At 40.5% G+C, this 27,718-nt stretch overlaps 1 protein-coding gene across 1 annotated transcript in view; it reads right to left on the bottom strand.

The window, feature by feature from the left end:
• The window catches only part of Cpne3 (copine 3), a 32,227-nt gene extending 5,674 nt beyond the window's left edge, over window positions 1-26,553 (bottom strand). The window contains exons 1-11 of the mRNA XM_032905448.1: window positions 26,322-26,553; window positions 25,450-25,629; window positions 22,688-22,762; window positions 21,291-21,362; window positions 16,693-16,776; window positions 13,953-14,042; window positions 9,419-9,517; window positions 8,089-8,175; window positions 5,783-5,842; window positions 5,141-5,274; window positions 3-57 (exon numbers count right to left, since the gene is read on the bottom strand). Coding sequence (XP_032761339.1) covers window positions 3-57; window positions 5,141-5,274; window positions 5,783-5,842; window positions 8,089-8,175; window positions 9,419-9,517; window positions 13,953-14,042; window positions 16,693-16,776; window positions 21,291-21,362; window positions 22,688-22,762; window positions 25,450-25,629; window positions 26,322-26,453 — 1,068 coding nt within the window. The 5' untranslated portion in view covers window positions 26,454-26,553. The remainder of the gene's footprint in view (window positions 1-2; window positions 58-5,140; window positions 5,275-5,782; window positions 5,843-8,088; window positions 8,176-9,418; window positions 9,518-13,952; window positions 14,043-16,692; window positions 16,777-21,290; window positions 21,363-22,687; window positions 22,763-25,449; window positions 25,630-26,321) is intronic.
• Window positions 26,554-27,718: the final 1,165 nt, after the last annotated feature.

Raw genomic sequence — 27,718 nt, 5'->3', positions numbered from 1 at the left:
ACCTGCCACTGAGGAGGAACCTGAGCTCCAAAGCCAAAAGCTGGAAACATTTTATCACTAAAAAAGAAAAAAGAAAACAAGTCAAACAATGTTTGTTAAAGAAAGCACTTTATATTTTTTTCACAATAAAAGTAGTATGAGCTTATATTTAAAGAAATTCAAAGTCATAGAAAATTATAACAAAAATTACCTAGCACTACCTATTAAATACCAATGCCAACACCGGAAAACTCACTTTAAAGGCTTTTCTGTGCATTAAAAGAGGAAATCTACACTAACTGTTTTGGGTGTGTGGAAGTGGTATACCTGTGTGATATCCGCCTGAGTGTGTGTCCCTGTATAAAAGCCTATGACAACCAGAAGGAAGCTAGACACCGTCTTCCTCTACCACACTCCACCTTAGTGTCTTGAGAGTGGGTCTCTGGCTGAACTAGAAGTCTGCAAATCTGGTCTCTGCCTGTCTCTGCTCCCTCATAGTATGGTTATCGCATGAGTAGCTACAGCCAGCTTTTTAGACGAATGCTAGGGATTTGAACTCAGGTCCTCATGCTTTCACAGCAGGAGGTCTTACAGGAGGTCTTACACTCTGAACAATCTCCCCACAGCCCTTTATATACATTTTATAAAAACAGAACTTATGGGGCGAGACATGCTTGCTCTTGCAGAGGCCCTGGGTTGAGTTCCCAGCCCCTACCCATCTGGAGGTTGGAAGCATCTACAAGTCAAGTTCCAGGGAACCTGATGCCTCTTTTGATGTCCATAAGCTCCTGCACACGTGTAGTGCACATACATACACTAATGCACAGATATACACACTAAATAAATGAATGAAATAAAATTCATGTCTCATAACCTACTATTTTCTATTTAAACACTGTGTATTACTTCTTGTCAGATATGAACCACCACCATTCCCCGCAACAAAAAGAAAATCCCGTTTTCCTTTTCTTTTTTTAAAGATAGAATGTACCAGAAACCTGAAAGGTGAGAGACTCTCAGGACTCAAAGGGTGGGACCTTAGATTAAATGCTCTACAGGGGGAAGAGGGAACTTTAGAGTCCACCTCCAGTAGAAAGACAGGACATCAAGTAGAGGGATGGGCTTGGATCCCACACTCAAAAACTCTGACCCAGAACTGTTCCTGTCTACAACAACTGCAGGAACAAAAATAAAGAAGAGACTGAGGGGAAAGGTGGCCCAACTGGGGATCCATCTCAAGGGGAGGATCCAAGGCCTGACAATATTACTGATGCTACGGTGTGTTTACAGACAGGAGCCTAGCATAACTGTCCTCTGAAGAGGCCCAACAAGAAGCTGACTGAGACAGAAGCAGAAACTTACACCCAACCATTGGAATAAAGTCGGGGACCCTTGTGGTTGAATTAGGGAAAGGCTGGAAGACTCTGAGGGGGAGGACGACCCTATAGGAAGATCAGCAATTTCAACTAACCTGGACTCATGAGATCTCTCAGACACTGAGCCACCAACCAGGCAGCATACAGGAGCTGGTCCAAGGCTTCAACACACAGACACAGACACAGACACAGACACAGACACAGACACAGACACACACACAGACACACACACACACACACACACACGTATTTATGGAGTGGGAGAAGAAGCACCTAACCCTTGGGAGGACTTGAGGCCCCAGGGAGGGTGGAGTCTTGGCCGAGGGAGCAGGGAGGGGAGAGAACATCCTCTCAGAGACAGCGGGGAGGCGGAATGGGATGAGGAATTATGATAGGAGGGTAGACCGGAGGCAGGTAATGACTGGACTGTAAAAAAAATAAAATAAATTTTTAAAAAGATTTTTTTTAAATTTTTTATTTATATGAGCACACTGTAGCTGTCCTCAGACACACCAGAAGAGAGTATTAGATCCCATTATAGATGGCTGTGAACCAACATGTGGTTACTGAGAATTGAACTCATGACCTGCGGAAGAGCAGTAAGTGCTCTTAACCACTGAGCCATTTCTCTAGTCACACATTTTTTGTTTTAAACAATATACTATTAGGCATAAAACTTGGATTCAAATACTAAGGTTATTTATAGCATTTACTTATGTCACTTGATGTAAATATGCATGCATCTGACCATAGAAACATTGCACAAAAAGTCATATTGTAAAATTCTAAAGTTTCTGCAAGAAAACATATGTCCATGTGGGCCTGTGGTTTTTGAACAGAGTATGAGCCGGATTATAGAACACGTGAGATAGTATTGAATAGTTCAGCGTTGGGGTATTCTCCATAGGCACACTGACGGATGGCCAACACAAACACCACTGAAGCACTGAATGCACTGCTTTCTACTGGAGCAGTCTTTGTATGTTCACTCTTACTGATTACATTTATTTATTTATTTATTTACTTACTTATTTATTATGTGTTTATAGTGGTTACATGCTTGCTGTGACACGTATGTGGGGAACAGAGGGAAACTCAGGTTTGGCAGCTGTGATGGTCTTTAAATGCTCAGCCCAGGGAGTGGCACTATTGGAGTAGATGTGGCCTTGTTGGAATAGGTATGCCATTGTGGGCATGGGTTTAAGACCCTCACCCTAGCTGCCTGGAAGTCAACACTCTGCTAGCAGCCTTCAGATTACTATGTAGACCTCTCAGCTTCTCCTGCACCATGCCCGTCTGGATGCTCCCTTGAGGATAATAGACTGAACCTCTGAAACTGTAAGCCAGTCCCAATTAAAGTTGCCCTTTATAAGAGTTGTCTTGATCATGGTGCATGTTCGTATGCTGTTCCTAAGACAGCAGCAGGCACCTTAATATGTATCCAGTGCACCCATCCTGAATTAATTTTAATATTTAGGGTTTATTTTCTGTTAAAGATAGAATACATGTCATGTCAGAAATACTTTTCCTAGTCAGCAGTCTGTCTAATGCTGTTTAAAAACATTCAAAGGGTTTTTAATCACTATTGCTCTATAATATAGCTTGAGATCAGGGATGGTGATTCCCCTAGAAGTTCTTTTATTGTTGAAAATGGTTTTTGGTATCCTGGGATTTTGTTATTCCAGATAAAATTTCTCTTTCTATCTCTGTGAAGAATTGAGTTGGAATTTTAATGGTGACAACAGATGCTGGTGAGGATGTGGAGAAAGAGGAACACTCCTCCATTGCTGGTGGGATTGCAAGCTGGCACAACCACTCTAGAAATCAATCTTGCAGTTTCTCAGAAAAGTGGACATAGTACTACCTGGGGACCCAGTTATGCCACTCCTGGGCATATACCCAAAAGATGCCCCAACATATAACAAGGACACATGTCCACTATGTTCATAGCAGCCTCATTTATAATAGCCAGAAGCTGGAAAGAACCTAAATGTCCTTAAACAGAGGAGTGAATACCGAAAATGTGGTACATCTACACAATGGAGTACTACTCAACTATCAAGAACGATGAGCTCATGAAAATTGTAGACAAATGGATGGAAATTAAAAATATCCTAAGTGAGGTAACCCAGTCACAACAGAACACACATGGTATGTACTCACTGATAAGTGGATATTAGACAAAAAGAAGCTTGGAATACCCCCAATACAACTCACAGACCATAGGAAACCCAAGAAGAAAGAAGATCACACCAAAGTGTGGATACTACAGTTCAACTCAGAAGGGTTCAACTCAGAAGAAAATAATCTCTAGGAAGTAGAGGGAGAGAGGGACATGGGAGGAAAACAGGAGGTAGAGGAAAAAAGGGAGGCCAATTCTGATATGGGAGGAAATGGGGGAGAAGTACAGAGGGTCAGGAATTTGAAAGTAGGTATGGAGTAGTTGGGGAGGGGGAACTGAGGGTAGCCACTAGAAAGTCTCAGATGCCGGGGACCTAAGAGGTTCCCAGGACTCAGCAGGAAGGATATTAGCCAAAATACCCAACAAAGAGGAAATGGAACTTATAGAGACCATATCCAGTGGATAGACAGCTCCCAGTTGAGGGATGGGGTCGCCCTGCCACATCGAAAATATTAATCCAGAACTGCTCCTATCAAAAGGAAATGCAGGGACAAAGAGTGGAGCAAAGACTGCTCTACCTAGGGATCCATCCCATCTGCAGACACCAAACCCAGACACTATTGCTGATGCCAGGAAGTGCATGCTGACAGGAGCCCAGTATAGCTGTCCTCTGAGAGGCTCTGCTAGAGCTGTACCAATACAGATGTGGATGTATACAGAAAAACATTGGACTGAGTGTGGGGATCCCAAAGAAGAAGTTAGGGCAAGGACTGTAAGAGCTGAAGGGGTTTGCAACCCTTCAGGAAGAACAATATCAACCAACCAGACCCCCCAAAGCTCCCAAGGACTAAACCACCAACTGAAGAATACACAGAGGGGACCCATGGCTCCAGCTGGATTTGTAGCAGAGGATGGTCTTATATGGCATCACTGGGAGGGGAGCCCCTTGGTTCTGTGGAGGATTGATGATCCAGGGTAGGGGAGGCAAGAGTGCGTAGGTGGGGGGGGGAGCACCCTCATAGAGTCAGGGGGAGGGGATAGGGGTTTGTTGAGGGAAACTAGGAAGGGGGATAACATTTGAAATGTAAATAAATAAAATAACGAATAAAAGAAAAAGAAAAAAATTACTTTTCAACAATGTGGTGATGTGCTTCCTTAATTCCAGCATTTGCGAGGGGAAAGTAGACAGACCTCTGGGATTTCAAGGCCTGGCTAGTGTACATACTAAGTTCTAAGCCTCAGAGGGATACAGTAAGACCCTTTGTCATCACGAGTAAATAAAATTTCATTATCAAAGAGGACATGTATATATATGCTAGGAAACAATTCCTACCGTTACAATATGACAGCTAGATTTCAGTCACATATACAACTTACTCTAATGACTAAAACTCCAAGGAATCGGATCAAACAAATGAATTCTTGCTGAATTCTCTCAACCATAAATGAAGACATCAGATACAACACATCATAACTAGTTACAGCAAGAACGATGACACCGAAGGGAAATACAAAAAGATAAATAAAAAGGAAATCTGAGAAAGAATGCTATTCTCTCCTTCCCATCCTTGAACATCTATTAGAACGCTAGCTGATGAACAGAAAGTGCCCTTTCTAAGGAATCCTGAAATGTGTACTTCAGTATTTCCACAGTCATACTCACGCATCATAATCTTGAACTACCAATCCCACAGACCAGATGGCAGTCAGATACTCATTAACACCATTCGGGCTGATGTAATGCAGGGAGTCTGGAGAACTGGGGTCACCGTTGGAGCCAGTGAAGTCCACTCCCACCTACCAAGAAACGACAGCAGTTCTTACCAAAGAGAGGGCAGGGCTATCTATCTGAACTAGAGGTCCAAGAAAACTATAGGAGACAAGTCCCAAAATCATCCCGGAACCGCTACTGCCATCTCCTAACAAATGCCTGCAGCCTTTCTACCAACAACTGAACAGGACTCATCATGAGAACAACCTGTTCTTCTACACAGAAGACTCCTGAATCATTTGTCAATGTATGACCCAATTAGGGGCTGTTCTTATATGTTTGTTTTCTATTCCTTAAACTACTGTAGGATAACCATTAGTTTATAAACACCTATTTTCTCTAAAGAGGAGATCACTCATCAACTCACTAACTAAGTCAAACTTCCATGGTGAACCTAGATGATCCACAAGGAAGTCATACGAAAATGACTGTGTAAATTGCATTACAAAGTCCGTTTGGCAGTAAAGGAATGCTGCAAAACAGAGTGGGGAGGCACCATCTAACATCTATGTTAGAAAACTTAGTGTTACTTACAGTAAAATTCAGCTGGCACCCTCCCATGATGTAGTCAAGAAATGTGCATTCTACAGTAATCTAAAAACAAAAAGACACTGTTAAAACCAACCAACCTCACCACCTACACAAGAGAAATAAAAGGCCCCTTGGCATATGCATTTCAGAGTTTGTAAGCTGAATAGTACATGACATAAATATGTGGAAATCAACCTCACATTTGAGCATACAAAACTCCTCTCCTAAATGTCAGGACTCAAAGATTTTACTACAGCTTAAGTACAACAGTATTAAGGTTGACATATCAGGGTAAGGGCTCATAAGGTGAGGTCCCCCCTGAGAATTCACAGGCTGCTAATGATTGCTGAGAAAGTGAGAGACATTTTCTTCAGGTGTCACCACTAGTCTGCTGCCTGTGCTCCTGTACATAACACTAATCAAACTTATTGAGACTCACAGACATACGGACACACACAAACTCACACACACCCCAGGGCAGGGGCATGAAAGTAAAAGGAGATGAGTCGGGAAGAGGAAGGACAAACAGGAGTGGGAAGACAAGAAAAGGTAATAGGGGAAGGTGAGCAAGTACAAAATATATGAGAATTATGAGAATATCATAATAAGAACTCATTATGATAAAATAATATATACAAGTAAAAACATCAAAAAAATGCAGGTGACTAAAAACAAAAGGATTAGATATCAATGGCAAAAGAGGATATATAGTCATTGTAAATTTTATGTAATCAGTGTAATATACTGACAATTTTAACAAGCATTTAGTAATCAAGATTTAGAAGAATTAAAAGTTTGGCCGGTCACTGGGTAGCCTTTCCTTCTGTCTCTGCTCCATTTTTGTCCCTGCATTTCCTTTAAACTGGAACAATTCTGGGTCAAAAATTTTGAAGACTGGTGGGTGGCTCCATGCCTCAAATGGGCCCTGTCTATGTACTATATGTGGTCCCTGCAGGCTCCACTTCCCCACTATTGGGCATTTCAGTTAAGGTCAAAGTCATTGCATCCTGAGAGCCTCTCACATCCATGGTGGAGCAGGGACTGAAGGAAAGGCCATCCAAAGACCAGCCCAATCTGGGATCCATCCCATGTACAGGCACCAAACTCCGACACTATTACTGATGCCATGTTGTGCTGGCAGACAGGAGTCTGGCATGGCTGTCCTCTGAGAGGTTCTACCAGCAGCTGACTGACACAGATTTAGACACTTACAGCCAACTCTTGGACTAAGGTTGGGGACCCCTGTGGAAGAGTTAGGGGAAAGACTGAAGGAGTTGAAGGGGATTACAACCCTATAGAAAGAACAACAGTATCAACTAACCAGACAGGTCCCTCAGAGCCCCCGGGGACTAATCCACTGACCAAAGACCATGGGATGGTCTGCGTCCCCAGCTACATGCATAGCAGATGACTGCTCTGTCTGGCCTCAGTGGGAAAGGAAGTGCTTAATCCTGTAAAAACTTAATGTCCCAGAGAAGAGGGATGCTAGGGGGATAAGGTTGAACTGGGTGGGTGGTTGAGGGAGCACCCTCTCAGAAGCAAAGGGGTAGGAGATATATTGAAAAACTCATAGAAGAGGCATAGGAAGAGGGGGCAACAGTTGGAGTGCAAATAAATAAAATAAGAATAAAGAATAAATAAAAGAATTAAAAACAAAAACCAAACATGTTTTCAGTGGGAGAAACCTGGCCTTCCCTCATCATTTGTAACAGCATATGAAGAAATTATAGCCAGGATAGATGTACTTGGTCAGATCATTTCCATCTCCGTTCCCTAAGACAATAGAGGATGATATTATTCTTTTTTTTTTTTTTTTTTTCTTTTTTTCGGAGCTGGGGACCGAACCCAGGGCCTTGCGCTTCCTAGGCAAGCACTCTACCACTGAGCCAAATCCCCAACCCCGGATGATATTATTCTTTATCCTTTGCTAAGCAGTTAGCAATGAGCACACTCTACTCTTGCAGAAGATGTGGGCTAATAACTATCTCTAAGTCCAGATCCAGGGAACCTAACACCCTCTTCTGGCCTCCAGACACTGCACACGCATGCACGCATCTCCCATACTGTACACATACCTACATACAGGCAAATATTCATTCATAAATTTAAAAATATTTTTAAAAAGTTGTCAAACCTTTGAGGCAGAGTTAGCTGACAGATTTATTTACTATTTCATACCCTATTCTTTCCTCCTAGATAGAAGCTCGTTTCATTTCCAACTGCTAGAGCAAGTACTTACCTGACATAAAACTACACTGGTACAAGAACTCACAAAGTAAACTCATTACAAGTGGCCAAGACCAACTGACCTCACAGTGCTTCACAATGATAACACCTGAATTCTTGTAGCTTTTTTTCTTCTGTCTCTTTTTTTCATTTATGCATTCAAATTCAACCTGTTGGAGAAGAAGATGATTTAAATAAACTTTTCCTTTAAAAACAAATCTTAAAAGAAAAAACTATGTTACATCTTATTAGCAACATAAAGTAAAAACTTGCTATAAAAAAAATGAACAGAACAAAACAGAAATACAAGAAGCCCAATCCAAAGGCCACAAAACATTAAATAAACTTCTAATATAAATATATTTGACAAGAATGGCAGTTTCATGTACATGAATCTTGAGTCTAAAACATTTTTTTACCAAAAACACACTCCGCACAGCGTGTGGATGGTTTTGTTGTTTTTGTGGAAGTGTGGCAGGCCCCAGACCTTAACACAACTGACTCCATGATGGAAGTACCATTTAGGTCATAAACCTTACCATGCAGACAGCACCATCAGCCAAAATGAAAACAGAGCCCTAATCCAGCAAACTCCACAGTTCTGAGAAAGCCTCTAAATAAATATACTAACCTTGCTTTTTGGCTTCTGTAGTTTCATTTCTGACTAATCATTCTTGTTACCTTAAGTATGTCAACCCAGGACATGTATTTTGGAGATTAAAAGTTCATCCCGAGAAAGGCTCATAGCTACATTGGGCTCCTGAACACCCAGTGTAGTTCCCAGCTACCTACTAAAGACCTTCTATTGGTTTAAACACGAGTGCAATCAGTCTTCTCTGCTGGATACTCCACAAGAGAAAACCCTTCCAGGTTTCAGAATATCCTATGGTTCTACTTAAACTGTGCATCAATGACCCTTGGGCTTACCCCTAAATTTCAGCATTTTAGACTTGCAGGGAGGGGTGAAGTCCTATGAAAACACAAGAAGGGTAAACGTGTAGATCACAGGACATCTGCCCTGCTTAGTTAACCCTGGGGGACTCACATGCACTACCGGAGCTGATCGTGCTGTTTTCCCTATGTGGGCAAAGCACTGCTCCATCCAGTACTGGAGTATGATGTGTTCTCTTCCAAGACATGGGAAGGAAGAGCTACTTTCTATTCCTAGAGATGATCTTTGCTTTCTCCCTGTAGTCTGAAATCCTCACCTGGTGCTGATTACTGTTACATCGTGTCCACTCAGTAACACACATATCCTATGTGTGAAATTTTACTACATGAAATTTGTAGGTTATAGGGCTCTAAGCAATAAACAATAAAAACATGATAAACCAATTGCTAAACCAAAGAAAAACATATAATGATAAACAACCATATTGAATATATTCTTATAGCTGCAAAGATATAACTTACAGGTGAGCTCCTGGAGGCTTCTTTGAGTTTTGTCATGGTGGTTTGAAATGTTCCAATGAGATCATGTGATCCATCATTATCATAATCATAACACTCTACCTAGAATTAAATATACGGAAAATCAATATCATCTTATTAAAAAGTATTGGCTGCAATAAGCATACCTTTTTAATTAAAATAAGAAAAATCTCTAATATCAGTATCTAATTGGAGGAAGAAGAGCTAACTAACTAAAGAAGTAATACGGAAGCATGTTCAAGTCGGAGCGATCCTGAGAACAGGCTCTGCAGCATGGACGATGAAAACCACAAATATGGAGTCTATTTCACACAGGAAGCAATTCGTTGTTCCTCTACTGTGCTCTCTGGAGATGCTGATAGAAGGCTACATGCAACCATTTCTAGTCTTTCATTTGCTTTACCTAATTATCACTGTAAGAGCTAGAAGCCAGTACCCCAGCAGCTAATAATGATATAACTAAGTCCTAGACAATGTAGTTACAGGAAACATGTCTCAACAGATGCAACCCAAGGAGGCTGGGCCTGTAATTATGGGTTAGACATGACAGTCAGATCTGCTCTAACAATTGGAAATCTTACAGCAGGAAGGAAAACCAGTTTCCGTGAAGTTTCCATGCTAGGTTGTTCTTAGCAGGGTGTTGTGGATTTTATTTTGTTTTTGTTTTGTGTATGTGTTAGATGAAAGAAAACTAAGTATTTACCAGAACGCCTGTTCTAGTGGAAGATGAGGTGCTGTGAACTATCATTAGCTGATGTATTCAAGGCAGCTGACAGATCGGTGACAGGGAGGAGAGCTTCCAAGACAGTCTTCATCAGACTACAGATCTCAACACATCACTTCATCTACATGGATATTTTACAAGTACATAGTTCATATATGTTCTTAAATAGACCCGAGAGGCACACAGAAGGAAAAGGAATGCTATTATTCCTATTTTGAAGATGAAACGAGGTAATTAAGAACAAGGCCAACAGATGCTGTATCTCATGTGATGAGCAGCAGGGACAAAGTGAACCAAAGACACTTCTGGAGCCTGCTTTAAGACAGAAGCTTCTTTTTTGTGTTTCTTCATTTTGGGGATGGGGTGAGGTTTTTGTTTTGTTTGGTTTGGTTTGGTTTTGTATGTTTGTTGATTTTTTGAGACGGGTTTCTGTGTATAGTCATGGCTGTCCTGGAACTCACTATGTAGATCAGCATGGCCTCAAACTCTGCCAGCCTCTACCTCTCAAGTGCTGGACAAAGCACAGGCTTCTAATTCTAACAAGAAGCAATTTGCATTTGCCTCTGTGAGGGCTCCAACAGGCTTCCAGCTTTCATGAAAATGGAGTGACCACCAAGGTACAATACTCAGGACATGTTCATTTGGCAGAATGTCTGTTTTCTTCTCAGTTCTACATACTGATTGTCCTTACCTAACTGGATGTCTTAGGATTCCTATGCTATGAATAAATAAATACCAGGACCAAAAAAAAAAAAAAATCATTGTGGGGGGAAAAGGTTCATCTCACGTCTACCTCCACAGCGCTGTTCGTAACCAAAGGAAGTCAGGACAGGAATGGAACAAGGCAGGAACCTGAAGGCAGGAGCTGATGCAGAAGCCATGGAAGAGTGCCCCTTACAGTCTGCTCCTCCTGCCTTGCTTAGCCTGCTTTCTTACAGAATCTAGACCTCCTGCTGAGGGATGGCACCCTCTACAAGGACCTGAGCCATACGCCCTACCACACCATTCATCAATTGAGAATATGAGGCTAATCTAACAGGGGCATTTTCTCAAGTGAGATTCCTTCTTCCAAAATGACTCTAGTTTGTGTCAAGTTGATGTAAAACTAGCTCGTACACTGGAAGTCTTTCATCCATTACTTGTATTTTCCTTATCTTTCAAGAACACTTAAAAGTCAATCAATCAATCACTCAATCAATCAAAACAGGAACATTCAAGAACAGCAATGTATTTTATTTAAAGAAGGGCCTTACATTTTTGTCTATGCAAGTCTGACATTTTGACTCCTGCCCAACAGATTCAATACCCAATCGTAAACCAATGGCCTTAATATATTAAGGGGAAAAATTAGGAATTATTTTCTTAAAGGAAGCAAAGTTTCAAGAAGGCAGAAAACAACCCATCTTAATGCTTAAATGAGATCACTTTTAGCAGACATTCCGAAATTATGGCAAATGAAGGTGCTTTACATTTAGATTCCATGGAAAGAACATCAATTTATATGTAAGTCAAATAAAGCTTCATAATGGCTATGGCTAAGTTAGACCTTCGTAAGAACTAAAATGTTTAAGACTAAATTTAGATCAATTAAAGGGTTAAAAAATAGAAAATACATCTTAACAGTCCAAGTTCTGATTACTCACTACAGGAAATAAAGGGAAAAGCTCCCTCGTGTCCTCTCAAAGGCAGACACAACATCTTTAATGCCAGAATATGGTCGGACCAAGGCTGAGGTAGGAGGATTCATACCATTTTCCTTTCTTTTCAAGATTTAAACACCAGTACTATTCACCAGCACTATTTAAACACCAGCAAGCATATCTAAAGAACTTGTGAAATTTAAATGTATGCATATACACACAAGAGCACATGTACACATGTAAAGGATTGTACACACCACACAATGCACCCCCACTTTAGGCAAGGTGGTAGCATGCATGATATTTCTCTTCTTCTCTTCATCTTATAAAAATAACACATGCTAGAGTGACAACACAATGAAGGAACCACAGAAGATTCTGACTTTATTCTCTGCTCTGTAATTCTTTCCCATGCCTTTATGTAATTTCCACATGGGAGGTGAACTGCAGATGTGTGACTGATACTGCAAAGAAGTACAGAACTAGAGAACTAAAGTGAGCAATGGCGTGGAAAACCAAGTGTGTATATCAAAAACAAACTGAAAGAGTTAATAATGGAAGACAGTCATCAGAAAATCAGTTTACTTACTAGAACAAATTGGCCCTGCAAGCATGCCACTGTGAGTAAAAATGTTTTAGAAACATGTTTTGTTGTTAATTTGTCAGAAACAATCAAACAGTCAAGGCATAGGCTTCTCTCTGTGTATTTGTCTTAAAATGAGAATTTGTAGCTACTTCTATAACATCTTTACATAATTCATAGTATAGACATATAAGTATATCTTCACTGCTTTTTGACACACCGTACAAATGACACTGAACATTGGTCTTTACTTTTTAAGTTCTCTATAAACCAAGGACAACTTCTTCCCAAGCTTAGACATTAAGTGGCTTGCACCTCTGCTGCTGTTTCATCAGGTTACAATGCCTTCACCTTCAATATTCTATTTTTACCCTCTCTACAGTAGAAATTACTATCTGCATTATTAGCTAAGAGATGAGGTGACCTTCTCAACTTCCTTTACCTGGCTAAAGAGCTAAACCAAAATAGAAACTATAGTCTGACTCTAAACCATGATGCTTCCTATCATCTTTCCTCGTTTTATTATATTAACTATAACAAGAAACATCAACAAACAAAACCCCTGCATTTGCCGAGCTGCAAACCTGAGAGCGCCTTCTATTCAGAGAGTTGTCTTTTACTGCTGAGGGAGACAGCTCAGTCAGAGACCTGAGGTTGACCTTGAGACAGGCGTCAATTGTAAAAAAGGTGAGTGTGTTTGGGGATACAAATACACAGCACACAACGTCTGTCTGTGGTTGGTTGAGGTTTGTTTTTTCCTGCACATGAAAAACATGTACAGAAGAGACTTATCTGCCTTCAGCATTAAGCCAGGAAGACTCAGAAGAACTAACATCTGCTTTCCAAAAGGTACGCTCTAGACAAAGAACATGGTCAATGTCTGTATTTGCCTAGCAAATGAGCTGTATTAAAATGGAGACATTTAAATTGGATGTTTTATTTTTTAAAACCGGTTAAAATGAAAATTATGCTGTAGCCTTCAGCATTAAGTCAACATATTAGACAGCATAGTCTAACATGAATGCCTATAATGCCATTTACTTTAAAAAATTCTTAGATATTAACTTTAGACGAAAGGTAAACATGTATTAGTCTGTAGGAGTTACATACAGTGTCTGAATTGTTTATAGGATGACTTGAGTTTTTGACTTTACAATGTTGTAAAGATGACACCATTCAGTAGACACTGCATGGATTTTACCTTTTAATCTCACCTTGTGCTAGCAACGTGCGACAATTCTCTTATAAAGCTATGCAGTGTGGCAAGCCAAACCACCCACAAGACCACCACAAATACCAACACTTAACTGTGTACTAGGGTGCTGTATTTGGTAAGCTAGGTATATTAAATGTATGCTAACATCCTTTCTTCCCTCCCGTACTCCCTTTTCCTCTTTCCCTTTTTCCTGTTTCTTCCCCAAATAAACACAGGCCCTCAAGATCACTACGCAGTGTTCTAACAAAGCTACACATCTAGCCTAACTTATGAGGATTTCTATTTATGACCGGTTTATCTGGTCATAATCCCACAGCAAACTACAGAGCACATGTGTGACAAGTTCGGATTACCTTAATGGTCTTGTCCATATCTCCATAGCACAGAGAGTTGAGAGAGATTTTAAAAGGCTTCCACATGGGATTCAGATTGTTTTTTATAACCTGTAAAGAACAAAGCATCTATCAGAACATGCAGTTCATCAGTATCTTGTTCTTGCCTCTCCTGGGTTCCTGCTACATTTTCACCACTCATCCCTCAACTTCTCTCTCGAGTATTTCCAAGAAAAGTTAGTAGAATAATGAATTACAGTCATCTGAAAAGTGTAATAAACTGTCTAACTGCAGTACATTCTGACTAAAGAAAAAGCTGATGGGAAAACAGCTGCTAACAATGGCGAATTACAATGGTAGTTTACAGATTCTTGGAAACCAGCATGTCATCATGGTCCCAAAGTACTAAAAGATGGAGCGGGATAAGAACGAGAGCTATGGATACTGGGGAAATAGCTCAGCAGTTAGGAGCACTGGCTGTTCTTCCATAGGACCCAGGTTCGATTCCTAGCGTCCCCATGGTGGCTGACAACTGTCTGTAGCTCCTGTTCCAGGGCATCCAGTGCCTTCTTTCTGGCCTCCATGGGCATTGCATGCACATGGGGCCCAGACGTACAAGTAAATAAAACATCCATATAAATTTAAAAAGATGGTTCTTGCTCTGTTGAACAAGAATTGAAAACTTAAATATAATTTTGAATTTTTAGGTTTCTATTACATAGACAGACATACATAAATATTTTTTGAAATATTTATGAATATATTTTTCATCTATGACCACTGAAAAAGACGGAAAAGTATGATATCGTAATATAGATTAACACATCTAGCACTCGGATCTTGGTCTCTAAATACTTTGTATGGTAAAACTTATTTCAGAGAAATTGTTTCTTCTAACTCTGAAATAGAAGAAAATAGAAACATATTCTACCAATACTGAAAATCCCAGGGTTCATCTGAAGAATCACTCCCTCATCAAGTCTGATTTGAACTGTATAAATGATATTAATGTATCATGACAATTTGTGAGTTTACAATGATAAAGAAGAGTGCTTACTAATGTAGGCATAAGGGTGTGGTGGTTTATAAAAGATGTCTCCCAAAGTCAAGGGCATCTGAATCCGTATTTTCCTCTTGGTAGTACTGATTAAGTAGGTTTAAGAGGTGCAGCTTGCTGAAGGAAGTTTGTCACTGGGGGGTGGGCTTTGAAATTTCAAAGACACACAACATTGCTAGTTCATTCTACTTCCTGTGAGATTCAATTGTAAGCTCTCAGCTTCCAGCTCCAGTGACCATACCTCCAGCCTTCCACAAGGATCTCTTATCCCTCTGAAGCTGTAAACCCCAATAAACCCTTCCTTTAATAAGCTGCCTTTACCATGGTGTTTTATTGCAGAAGTAAAAAAGTAATTAATCCAGTGGTAATTTGAGGAAAACAAAATCACTATTTTTTAGCCAATAATCGAACTGACTCAAGCAAGGATCATCACTGGTTGATGAAATCACTGGGCAAAACCCTAGAGAAAGTAATTTATTCAGTCTCAAAGTATTACACCATAAAGAACTTATAAACTACAAATAGAGAACATAGGACTTTATGACTCACAGGCCTTATGGTCACCAGCTTAAACAAATTGCCTGGTATCACTGGTACTGTGCAGTCTGAGAATCCTGATTACAGAATATATGGAGTGTTCTTGACATGTGGAGTAAACACAAGAATCTCCTTTAGTCTCCATAATTTGAACCATTCCACGGCATGGGCAGGTAAAAAGAAGTGGGTAACTACCTGGAAGCCTAACAGGAAAAAGTGAAACAAGAGGCCTCACAGAAACCTAGACAAAATACAATCTATATAAAATGTATTTGACACTGAGGAAATCTGAGCATGAGTGGTACACGGAATGGCATTAGTCAATCAATGATAACTTCCTTAGGTAATTTCCCAGTGATGCAGCATGCCCTTAACTCTTTTGGGACAGGGTGTTGCAATGTAGGTCTGGCTGGCCTAGAACTGACTATGTAGACAATGCTGGCTCACAGCGATCTGTCTGTCTCCAGAGTGCTGAGATTAAAGGTCTGCATTCCTTTTCCTGGCTGCCCTTACTCCTGAAAACTGCCTGATGGAATATTTGAAGGGAATCTAGATGCTTGTGGTTTACATAAGGATGGTTTTCCAAATGAAAAATAAATTGGCTTTGGCTTCACTAGTGTGGTATGTGAGTGGGTGTGTGTAGGGGTGTGTGTGTGTGTGTGTGTGTGTGTGTGTGTGTGTGTGTGTGAGAGAGAGAGAGAGAGAGAGAGAGAGAGAGAGAGAGAGTGCAATGAAGAACACATAGTATTTTTTATATAATTTAAAGTTTTTTTTTAAATGTAAATAATTAAGCAAGGCAGTGCCTCTTTTTTAAGAGAAAAAAATCAAGTGAATGAGCATTGTTTATAACTGACTGCATAGAAATCTGAATTAAAATGAGTATTTTCGGGGTTGGGGATTTAGCTCAGTGGTAGAGCGCTTGCCTAGCAAGCTCAAGGCCCTGGGTTCGGTCCTCAGCTCCAAAAAAAAAAAAAAAAAAAAAAAAAAAAAAAGGAGTTTTTTCTGTGTATTCAAGGCGCCAACATGGCTTATAAAGTAAGTTCCAGGACAGCCAGTGCTCTACACAAAGATTGTGTCTTAAAAATGTTGGATGTATGAGTGTATTAAATTATTATTATAATATTGCCAAAGAAAACTATCGTTCTACTTTCAGATTCAAGAACTTACCTCTGTTCGGTGAACCATCAGCCAGTGGCCATCTGATGTCTGCTTGTGGAACTCCAGGTATGGATCTGACTTCCCAAAGAGATCCTGCATTTGAACAGCATCTTTCATTATCTTAAACCCTACGTAAACACACCTTAAACATGTTATACATGTATATATTTTTATATAAGCACATAGGTCCAACTCCACAGTAATGATACACTGGTTGCAAATATCAATCCCATTTTCTCTATCACTAACTTTTATGTGTGAAAGTCTACCAGGGAGAACCATTAAAAGGCACTGTGATGAACAACCCTGTGTTTCAAACCATGGTACTTTAAAATGTTAAGATGTGTTTTGGCTCGATGTCAGCGTTTTAACTTTCCACTCACCTAGTATTCAGTACACAAATGATACCCCAAACATTAGTCATACCAACTCTATGAAAACAGGACAGTTAGCCATGGGGAAAAGACTGCAGGCTTTAATAACTCCTGAAGTCATATATCTTATCAACTGAGAGATATGGGCTTTAACTTGTATCTCAGAAAAAAGCAAAACGAAACAACTTTTCCTGTCTGGCACAGGGGTCACACCTATAATCCCACTACTCGGGAGGCAGACACAGGGGGACTGTCATGAGTATAAGGTTAAAAACATAAGAAAATTATCTTTAATAGAGAAAGGGAGTTGGCAACATCTATAACTCAGACGTTACAAGCGCCTGCTGCTCGACATGGACTAATTCAGATCCCAGCATACACATGTCTTACAGACATCTGCACCTCTGGCTCTGAGGGATCCAATGCTCTCCTCTTGCTTCTGTGTACACAATCACAAGTGCACAGGCACATAAATTCACACACACACACACACACACACACACACACACACACACACACACACACACTTAACCTTTAAAAGAAAAGTTTTCTGTGTCTGTACATATACTAAAAAGGCCCAGAAACAAACCCTGAGTGAGAGCAAGAGCAAATGGTAACACACAGCCACTAAAGTGACACCCGGTCCTTTTAATGTGTCAGTCTAGGACGGAGATTAGAAAACAATTAACATGGAACATCATGTCAAGTGACAGAACTAGAACGAGGGGACTAACTACAGATACTTGTTACCGGTCTGCTTCAAACCTGAGACTGAGGCTGGGAATAATTTGAATATCAGCCAAAATTTGCCCATTGTAGCTAGCAGTTGTTAATGTTAAACATAAGTTTATAGATATTTAAAGACTGACATAGGACAACAAAAAATTCTTAGTGGTCACATCTAGAAGATGCTAGGGAATCAACTTATTCAGAAGAAAAAGAGGTATGCAGAGAATATCAAAGGCTTAGTACTTCGTGTCAAGAAGACCCTGTAAAACAGAGAAATGTGAGGATGAGATGTTTCAGTACATGCTGCTCTTCCAGAGGACCCAGGTCAACTTCCAGGATCCACACAGTGATCTGAGCACCTCCAAAGGCTTCATGAGGACACATACACATAGGGAAAACATTAACATGCATAACAACCGCATGCATAAAATAAAATTAAAAAATCTAATAACACCCCTCTCAAATAAAAATGGAGAAATAGAGCCAGGCATGGGGGCACATGCACACCTGGGAGGCAGAGATAGATAGATCTCTTTGAGTTTGAGGCTAGTGAGTTCCATTACAGCCAGGGCTGTTACCTAGAGAAACCCTGCCTCAAGACACCAAAAATCAATCAATCAATCAATCAATCAATCAATCAATCAGAGAGATTCAGTTTGGAGAAACATCTTTCTGGGGAAGCATTTCTTACTAAGAACATCACTGTTTTGCAGACCTGCAAGAATATAACATGTGCAGAGAGCTATCATCAGTAGTCATTAAAATTACCAAAAAATATAGCACAGTATAAAGCCCCTGATGGAGTTACATATCACAACTGATATTAATTGTTTTGCCAACACTTTAAAATACCATCAGATCAGCTTACTAGAGTTAGGAAACAGAAAATAAAGCAAGAGAAGTGATGCCACGGGGGTTTTATTAGCTACCTGCAGAATGTACAAACTGTACAGAGGAGTCTGTTTCCTAAATGTACAGACAGACAAATGAATGGACGTGGGTGGGGAAGGAAGAAGAGAGGAGTGAGGGACAGATGGCAAGACAGACACAACCAAGAAGAATTTATAGATCAAATAGCATCTTAAGAGGCGTTTAAAATAGTTACACTTTAAATGGTCTTTAGAAACATCCCAAAATATTTGCATGCAAAATGACATGGTGTCTGGGAAGAGGGAAAGTGGCTATAGAGAAACAAAATTCACCACGAATCACAAGTGTTAGGGATGGGTGACAGAACACGGTATTTCTTGGGTGATTTGTTTGTTTGTTTGTTTGTTTGTTTGTTTGAGATGGCTTATCATTATGTATTATTGGCTGGCCTGGAACTCACTTTGTAGACCAGGCTGCCTTTGTCTCCCACATCTTGGATTTAAGGTGTACATCACCACATATGGCAATACAGTATTTTTAAAAAAGTTATTGTATTAATGTATATATGTTAATTTTTAAAGACTAGAAACTAGTCTTAAGACACTTTCAAATTAAGTTTTAAGGAAAACAAAAATGGTGAAGAACACTGTACACTGATGTGTATTCAAGTAGTGCAATGCAAGAGCGTTAGCTAATTTATCATTAATAAACCACAGGCGTTTAACTTTTCCCCTAAAGGTTACTAAAATATTTTCTTAAACTTTACCGTAATATTAATGCTTGTATTCTTTTAATCTTTAATTGCATCATATGGAAAAGCTGAAGGGAACTAGGTTCTGTTTAAGCATAGTCAGAGAAGAAATAAGGGAGAAGGAGAAAGGGAATGGGGAGGGAGCGGGGAAGAGTGCTCTGCTCAGATGACTAACTACATTGTGTTTTGGGGGGATTGTTTTTTATTTACATTTCAAATGTTATCCCCTTTCTGGTTTTCCATCCACAACTCCCATCTCATCCTCCCTTACCCTGCTTCTATGAGGGTATTCTCCCACCTACCCATACCTTCCTGACCCCCTGTCCTGACATTCCCTTACTCTGGGGGTCCAGCCTTGGCAGGACACAGGGTTTCTCCTCCCATTGGTGCCCAACAAGGCCGTCCTCTGCTATACATGAAGCTGGAGCCATGGGTCTGTCCATGGTTACTCTGTGGATGGTGGTTTATAGTCCCTGGGAGCTTTGATTGGTTGGCACTGTTATTCTTATGGGGTCGCGAACCCCTTCAGCTCCTTCAATCCTTTCTCTAACTTCTCCAATAGGGACCCTGTTCGTAGTTCAATGGTTGGCTGAGAGCGTCTGCCTCTGTATTTCCCATGCTCTGGCTGAGCCTCTCAGGAGACAGCTCTATCAGGCTCTTGTCAGCATATACTTCTTGGCATCAGCAATATTGTCTGGGGTTGGTGGCTGTATGTGTATGAGTTGGATCCCCAGGTGGGGCAGGCTATGAATGGCCATTCCTTCAGTCTCTGCTTCAAACTTTGTCTCCATATTTCCTCCTATTGAGTACTTTTGTTCCCCCTTCTAAGAAGGACTGAAGCATCTGCACTTTGGTCGTCCTTCTTGAGCTTCATGTGCTCTGTGGATTGTATCTCGGGCAATTAGAGCTTTTGGGCTAATAACCACTTATCAATGAGTGCATACCATGTGTGGTTTTTGTGATTGGGTTACCTCACTCAGGATGATATTTTCTAGTTCCATCCATTTACCTAAGAATTTCATGAAGTCATTGTTTTTGATAGCTGAGTAATACTCCACTGTATAGATGTATCACATTTTCTGTATTCATTCCTCTGTTAAGGGACATCTGGATTCTTTCCAGCTTCTGGCTATTATAAATAAGGCTGCTATGAACATAGTGGAGCATGTGTTCTTGTCATATGTTGGAGTGTCTTTTGGGTATATGCCCAGGAGTGGTATAGCTGGGTCCTCAGGTAGTACTATGTCCAATTTTCTGAGGAGCCTCCAGACTGATTTCCAGAATGGTTGTACCAGTCTGCAATCCCACCAACAATGGAGGAGTGTTCCTCTTTCTCCGCATCCTTGCCAGCATCTGCTGTCGCCAGAGTTTTTGATCTTAGCCATTCTGACTGGTGTGAGGTGAAATCTCAGGGTTGTTTTGATTTGCATTTCCCTGATTAATAAGAACATTGAACATTTCTTTAGGTGCTTCTCAGCCATTCGGCATTCCTTAGCTGTGAATTCTTTGTTTAGCTCTGTATTCCATTTTTAATAGGGTTATTTGATTCTCTGGAGTCTTAACTTCTTGAGTTCTTTGTATGTATTGGATATTAGCCCTCTATCAGATGTAGGATTGGTAAAGATCTTTTCCCAATCTGTTGGTTGCTGTTTTTTCCTAATGACAGTGTCCTTTGCCTTACAGAAGCTTTGCAGTTTTGTGAGGTCCCATTTGTTGATTCTTGATCTTAGAACATAAGCCATTCGTGTTCTGTTCAGGAAATTTTCCCAGTGCCCATGTGTCCATAGCCTCTACTTTCTAACTGCATTATTAATGTCTCAAAAAGGGACCAGTGTTGGGAAAAAGTGATCCTTTTCCTTGCACAATATACAAAATGTACCTACCTTATTATCCAGTTTTCTGGCTTCCATTTCAAACAGTACCACTCTGTTATCCTTTATTTCTTCTGCTGAAATCTACAAGTACATAAAGCAGGTGAAGGAAAATGAATACATACAAACCAAGCACTTTCTTTTTATTGCATTGTATTTGCAGCTTGGGATTGACTCCAGGATGTGGCACAAGTTAGGCCATGTTTCAGGTGTGTGTATAGCAGGGGTGAGGTATGCAGTGCTTATCACACAATGTGTTTATAAACATATTTCCACTGTGGATATGGTCAAGAATGTTCAAGGATAAAACCAACGGCCAAGGGATTGGGGATTTAGCTCAGTGGTAGAGCACCTGCCTAGCAAGCGAAAGACCTTGGGTTCGGTCCCACCATCAAAAAAAAAAAATTAAAAAAAAAAAAAAAAAACTAACAGCCAAAAAAAATTTGGTTCTGTAAACTACATATTCCTAATCCATAGAACATTCAAAGTACAAGAAGACTGAAGGATAGATATCCTTTATACAAAACCAGCTAAAAATCTGCACACATTGATTGAGAAGGAAGATTAAATAAATCCTATCTATAGACCTCTAAAGTAAAATATGAGCCCAGCACTTTTCGTCTGGTATAACTGCAAGAGCCACTCTACCCTAAGTCAAATCCCAGGCTATCTCAACTCTCTCTGTATTAACTCCACTATAGCAAAGTCTACACAAGGGGTTGGGACTGTCATGGGTAGGGGAGTTAAGGCTCAGAATTGCTCCTCTCCAAAGAAATCCTTAGAAAAAGGTAAAACACTTATTGATCTGAAATGAAGCCACAGTATCTTAACTATTAGTAAAGTTCTCTGTAGTGCAAAAGTCAGCACTCTCAATTGTCTAAACATTCTTGTCCTCCTGGAAATCTAAGATAGAACTAGAAGCTGCTGAGGAAAACGTACTTGATAATTGTTATAACCAGATTCTATATCACAGAAAACTAGTTAGAATACTATCGCTGATGAAGGAAATACTACAAGAAAAGGTATCCAAAAGCTTGTCATCATACTAACTGTAAACTTAGAGTATGGTAAAGCATACATATTCTTTGCTCATAGCTAAATAATGAGCCATGGAAACCCTGCGTGTGACGCTATGCGCAGATGCAAGGACAGGAAGCCAGGATAAGGAGCTTCTATGACTTTTTCATTGGTTCTTGTTTTTTGTTTTTCCTTTTGTTTTTCCTTATGACAACTGAAGGAAGGGGTTCCATTGTTGTCTTTTGTTACCATGACAGTTGCCATTAGTGATGACAGGCCAGAGTGAATGCAACACAATGTTCAAGACCAACTGATCAGACACAGCTATAGAGTATTTGCTTAGTAGACTAGGAGACTCTATTTCTTGAAGCAAAAGACGATGTGATCTTTACCGTAATACTCCCTTGCCCTGCAGGTTTGCCATTTTTGAGCACCAGTGGTCGAGTCAGCTTCTTACTGGAAACAATCTGTTAAAAGTGGAAAGTAATACTTCATCACTTAAGTTGCTGAAATGCATACTTTACAAAAAAAGGACTTGAGTGTAAAGTTCAGTTGCAGTCAGTAGAGGGACATTAAAACTGCATTCCTTAAAAACATTTAAAAGGCATCTCCACATTTACAACCCATTTGAAAAGGTTTCCAAGGCCTTCACTCTGGCAGATAGTATCTGTCCGGACATTAGGTTGTTCATTCATTACTTGATACATTAGCTCCTTCCTGAGAATGGGAGAGAGTCCAGCATTTCATCTCTCAACAAACTCTGAGTAGAAACCCGCCTGCCATGCCTTCCCTCCAAGATGGACTCCAGTCTTGAAATGTGAGCCAAGATAAATCTTTTTTAAGCTGCTTTGCCAGGCATTTAGTCACAGCAATGAGAAAAGGGAAGTCGCACAAACAACCTATTTATTTCATGAATAACCTTCAAAGATCTTATCACCTCCACTCCAAAAGGGAGCTACACGATGAAAGATCCACCCTGGCTCAAACAAGGAGCTACAAAATAAACCCTCTCTGAAGAAAAATGAACTATTCTTCCTTAAATCCTTCGTCAGATATCTCATGACTGCCATAAGATACTAGCTAACACAGCACAACGGTGACCGAGAGGGGCTGCTGCTGGGATGAGCCTGGCCCTGTGTTCCTTACGTCTTTTGAACTACTTTGTGGGAGGACTGTAAAAAGAGTTTGGAATGTGGTGTTAGAAAAATCCTAGAATGCTAAAAGCAATACTCAGTAGGTCATTTGGTGACAACTTAGAAAGCCAGAACGCTGTGCTACAAAAACAGCACAGACTTGGATCATGAGGTTTCAGAGGGGAACAAGGACTCTCACGAATGGGGCTATAGGCTAGTGTACTGGCTGGTTTTGTGTGTCAACTTGACACAAGCTGAAGTTATTACAGAGAAAGGAGTCTCAGTTGTAGAAATGCCTCCAAGAGACCCAGCTATAAGGCATTTTCTCCACTAGTGATCAAGGAGTGAGGATCCAGCCCATTGTGGGTGGTACAGATCCTGGGCTGGTGGTCTTGGGTTCTATAACAGAGAAAGGTGAGGAAGCCAGGGGAAGCAAACCAGTAAGAAACATCCCTCCATGGCCTCTGCATCAGCTTCTGCTTCCTGATCTGTGTGAGTTCCAGTCCTGGCTTTCTTTGGTGATGAAGAGCAATGTGGACGTGTAAGCTGAATAAATCCTTTCCTCTCCAACTTGCTTCTTGGTCATGATGCTTATGCATCATGCACTAGAAACCCTGATTAAGACAGCTAGTGATGGCATATTTAGCAAAGAATCTGGCCATCTTCTGCCCATGCCCAGAGCATATGGATGAGGCTGAATTCAAAAGTAATGGTCTAATTCATTTGGTGGAGAAAAATCTCAAGACAGAGCATCAAGCTGTGCAATGGTTACTGCTCTCCACTCTGACCCAGGTAGGTCTACAGTAGGAAAGAACTACTGGCAACAAAGGAAATGTTTTAAAAAAAAATACATCAAGGAAAAATGAAAATTTAATGTTACAGATTAGGTAAATGCTGAGAAAGCAGACATAATTGTTTAAAGAGATTAGTATTGTTAAGGAGAAATCTTTTGCTATGCAGTAAGAGAAAGATTCCTCACTCAAGACCCAAATCATCTTTTGAAAATTAAAATGCAAATGAAAGGAAAGAGCTTAAACCAAAACCACAACTGATGGACCTCTTTACAGGAGAACAACCCCTGGAACAGTGGTTTTCAACCTGGGGTTGGGACCCCTCTGGAAGTCACAGGACCCTTTCACAGGGCTAAGACCATCAGAAAACACAGATGTTTACATTATATTCATGACAGTTGCAAAATCACAGTTACAAAGGAGCAATACAGATAATGTTACCATTGGAAGTTACCACACCAGGAACATATTAAAGTGTTACAAAATTAGAAAGGTTGAGTCTTACTGGGGTCAACCTAGAAAAGTACACTAACCAAATGCAACTGATGTCCAAGAGGGCTATTACAGTTACCAACCAAAAAAATTATACTAAGAACTTGTGGTGGTTAAAATAAAAATGATCCCTATCGGCTCATATTTGAATATATTTGAATGCTTAGACATTAGGGAGTGGTACTACTTGACAGGGATTACAAAGTATGGCCTTGTTAGAGGAAGTGTGTTAGGGAGTGGGGGTTGAGGGGTGTTGAGGTTTCAAAGCTCAAGCCAGGCCAAGTGTCTTTCTTTTCCTGCTGCCTGTGATCACGATGTATAACTCTCAGCTACTGTGTCTGCCTGTGTGCCACCATCATGAAAATGATGGACTGACACTCTAAACTGTAAGCCAGCCCCAATTATATGTTTCTTTTATAAGAGCTGCTGTGGTCATGATGTCTCTTCACAGCAATAGCACACTTTCTATGACACAATGTTTTTCAAAAACACCCAACTCTTTGGTTTAAAATCTACATAAAATAGCTGGGTGTGATGGCATATACCAGTAATCACAGCATTATGGAAGCAGCAGCTCAAGGGTTACCAGAAGTTTAAGACCAAACTGGGCTACACAGCAATGAGGACGCCAACCATTGCTAGGTAGTGAGATGCTATAACAACAAAACAAAACAAAACAAAACAAAACAAAACAAAACAAAACAAACAATCAGAATAAATCAAGAACTAGATACTCACTTGTCCAAGAGTGACTTCACATTCTCCCAAGAAGTCATCATCACTCAGCTCGATAGTTTTGTTGTCAATATCATAGATTCCAAACTTCAATTTCTGAACCACTTCAAAGTAGTAATCAATGACAAATGTCTTAGAAAATTTGGGATTCAAAGAATTCTTAATCCTTTCTGTGCGTTCAACCTATACTCATTCCAAAAAACAAAAACAAACAAAAAAACAAAAAGATTTTCAGATCCAAGTAGTACTTAGATTTTTAACATCTTTATGTACTGGATATAATTACACATAAGCATAAGACTAAATGTCTTTAAATGTATGTATATGTGGGGTGCACAGGTACTATATACCATGTATGTGGAGGTTAGGGGTCAACTTGCAGAGGTCAGCCAACAACTGTAAAGTCAGTTCTCTCCTTCTACCACATGGGGTCTGGAGATCAAACTTAAATTACCTGGTTTAGCCATCTAGACACTGAGCCATCTCACTAGCCTACTTATTTATCTTTTGAAAATTTCTCTATGTACATGAGGAATTGTACTATCGATGACAAATTTGTTAAAAAAAAAATTGCACTAACAGATGAGATGGTCCAGTTAATGTGTGTGGTGCTTCCCCTGCAAGTACATCTGGGTATTACACAGGTACTGTGCCTACAAGTCAGAAGGGAGTGTTGGATCCCCTGGAACTGGAGTTGTAGGTGGCTGATCCACGGTGTGGGGCTGGGAATAGAGCCTATGTTGTCTGGAAGATCAGCCAGGGTTCTTAAGCTAACTCTTCAGTCCTGTGGTATTATTTTTAACATTTTAAAGTAAACTCTTAACATTGACAAAAAGAAATAAGGACCAGTTTTCACCCATATTATTCAGGATTACCTCATACCACTGTTGACCACTGGTGTTCAAAAACAACACACATAAAGGGTCGGACTTTGATGTTAGATCTGTATCCAAAAGGTTGTTACAGGAAATATTTAGTTCCACCTTCGTGACACACTGGGCAGCCATGTCTTCAGCTATGGGAGAACCAATGAGAAACAGTATCTTTAAGAAACACTCTGAAGCTCTTAATGGAGATAGCTGAATTCCTAAGGCAAACTGTCAGCAGGGACTTACTGATCAGCTCTGCAGAATGGGACTGCTACTTGAGCCTCTTGGGAATAAAGGTCTTTAGTAGCTTAGTCCAATAATACTTTATTCTTCTGTAGAGTAAAGCTTACTCACCATCCAGCAGTAAAATGTACTTTCAAGATAGCAATTAAGGAATCTCCGTGGCCGCTTACTTATCACCCACAATTCCCTCTTCTTTCTCTCTCCTCCAGCTGAGCAATGAAAAGATGGCCCTGGACCCCGCCATCGTCAAGAAACAGGAGGCCAAAAAGGTGGTCAATCCTTTATTTGAGAAAAGGCCCAAGAACTTCGGCACTGAGCAGGGTATCCAGCCCAAAAGAGATCTCACACGCTTTGTCAAATGGCCCGGCGGCAGCAAAGAGCCATCCTCTACAAGCGGCTCACAGTACCTCCTGCCATTAACCAGTTCACCCAGGCCCTGAACAGGCTAACAGCGACTCAGCTGCTTAAGCTCGCCCACAAGTACAGGGCAGAGACAAAGCAGGAGAAGCCAAGACTGCTGGCCTGTGCTGAGAAGAAAGCTGCTGACAAAGGGGACATCCCAACTAAGACCACCTGTCCTCTGAGCAGGGGTCAATACAGTCACCACCTTGGTGGAGAACAAGACTCAGCTGGTGGTGATTGCCCATGATGTAGACCCCATTGAGCTGGTGGTTTTCCTGCCTGCCCTGTGTTGAAAGATGGGGGTGCCCTACTGCATCATCAAAGGAAAGGCCAGGCTGGGCTGCCTGGTCCACAGGAAGACATGCATCACTGTTGCCTTCACACAGGTGAACTCGGAAGACAAGGGTGCTCTGGCTAAGCTGGTGGAAACTATCAGGACCAATTATAATGACAGATATGACGAGATCTGCTGACAATGGGGTGGCAATGTCCTGGGTCCTAAGTCTGGCTCGCATTGCCAAGCTGGAAAAGACAAAGGCTAAAGAATTCATCACTAAACTGGGTTTTCTGTACATAAATATAATTACAAAATTAGAAAAGATAGCAATTAAGGCATTAATCCTCTGCTTACATAATGTACTATAAAATATATTGGAAACTTGTCATGTTCTGTTTAGAGAAGACTCTGATAGCAAACTCTTAAATTCAAGCCTATTTATCAAGTGTCCCCTGAGGTAATCTCTTGGGAAAGGCAGATA

The sequence above is a fragment of the Rattus rattus genome, chromosome 1 (assembly GCF_011064425.1).
Source record: "Rattus rattus isolate New Zealand chromosome 1, Rrattus_CSIRO_v1, whole genome shotgun sequence".
NCBI lineage: Eukaryota > Metazoa > Chordata > Mammalia > Rodentia > Muridae > Rattus > Rattus rattus.
Note: the sequence above shows the minus strand (reverse complement) of the source record. Positions and strands in the feature narration are given on the sequence as shown.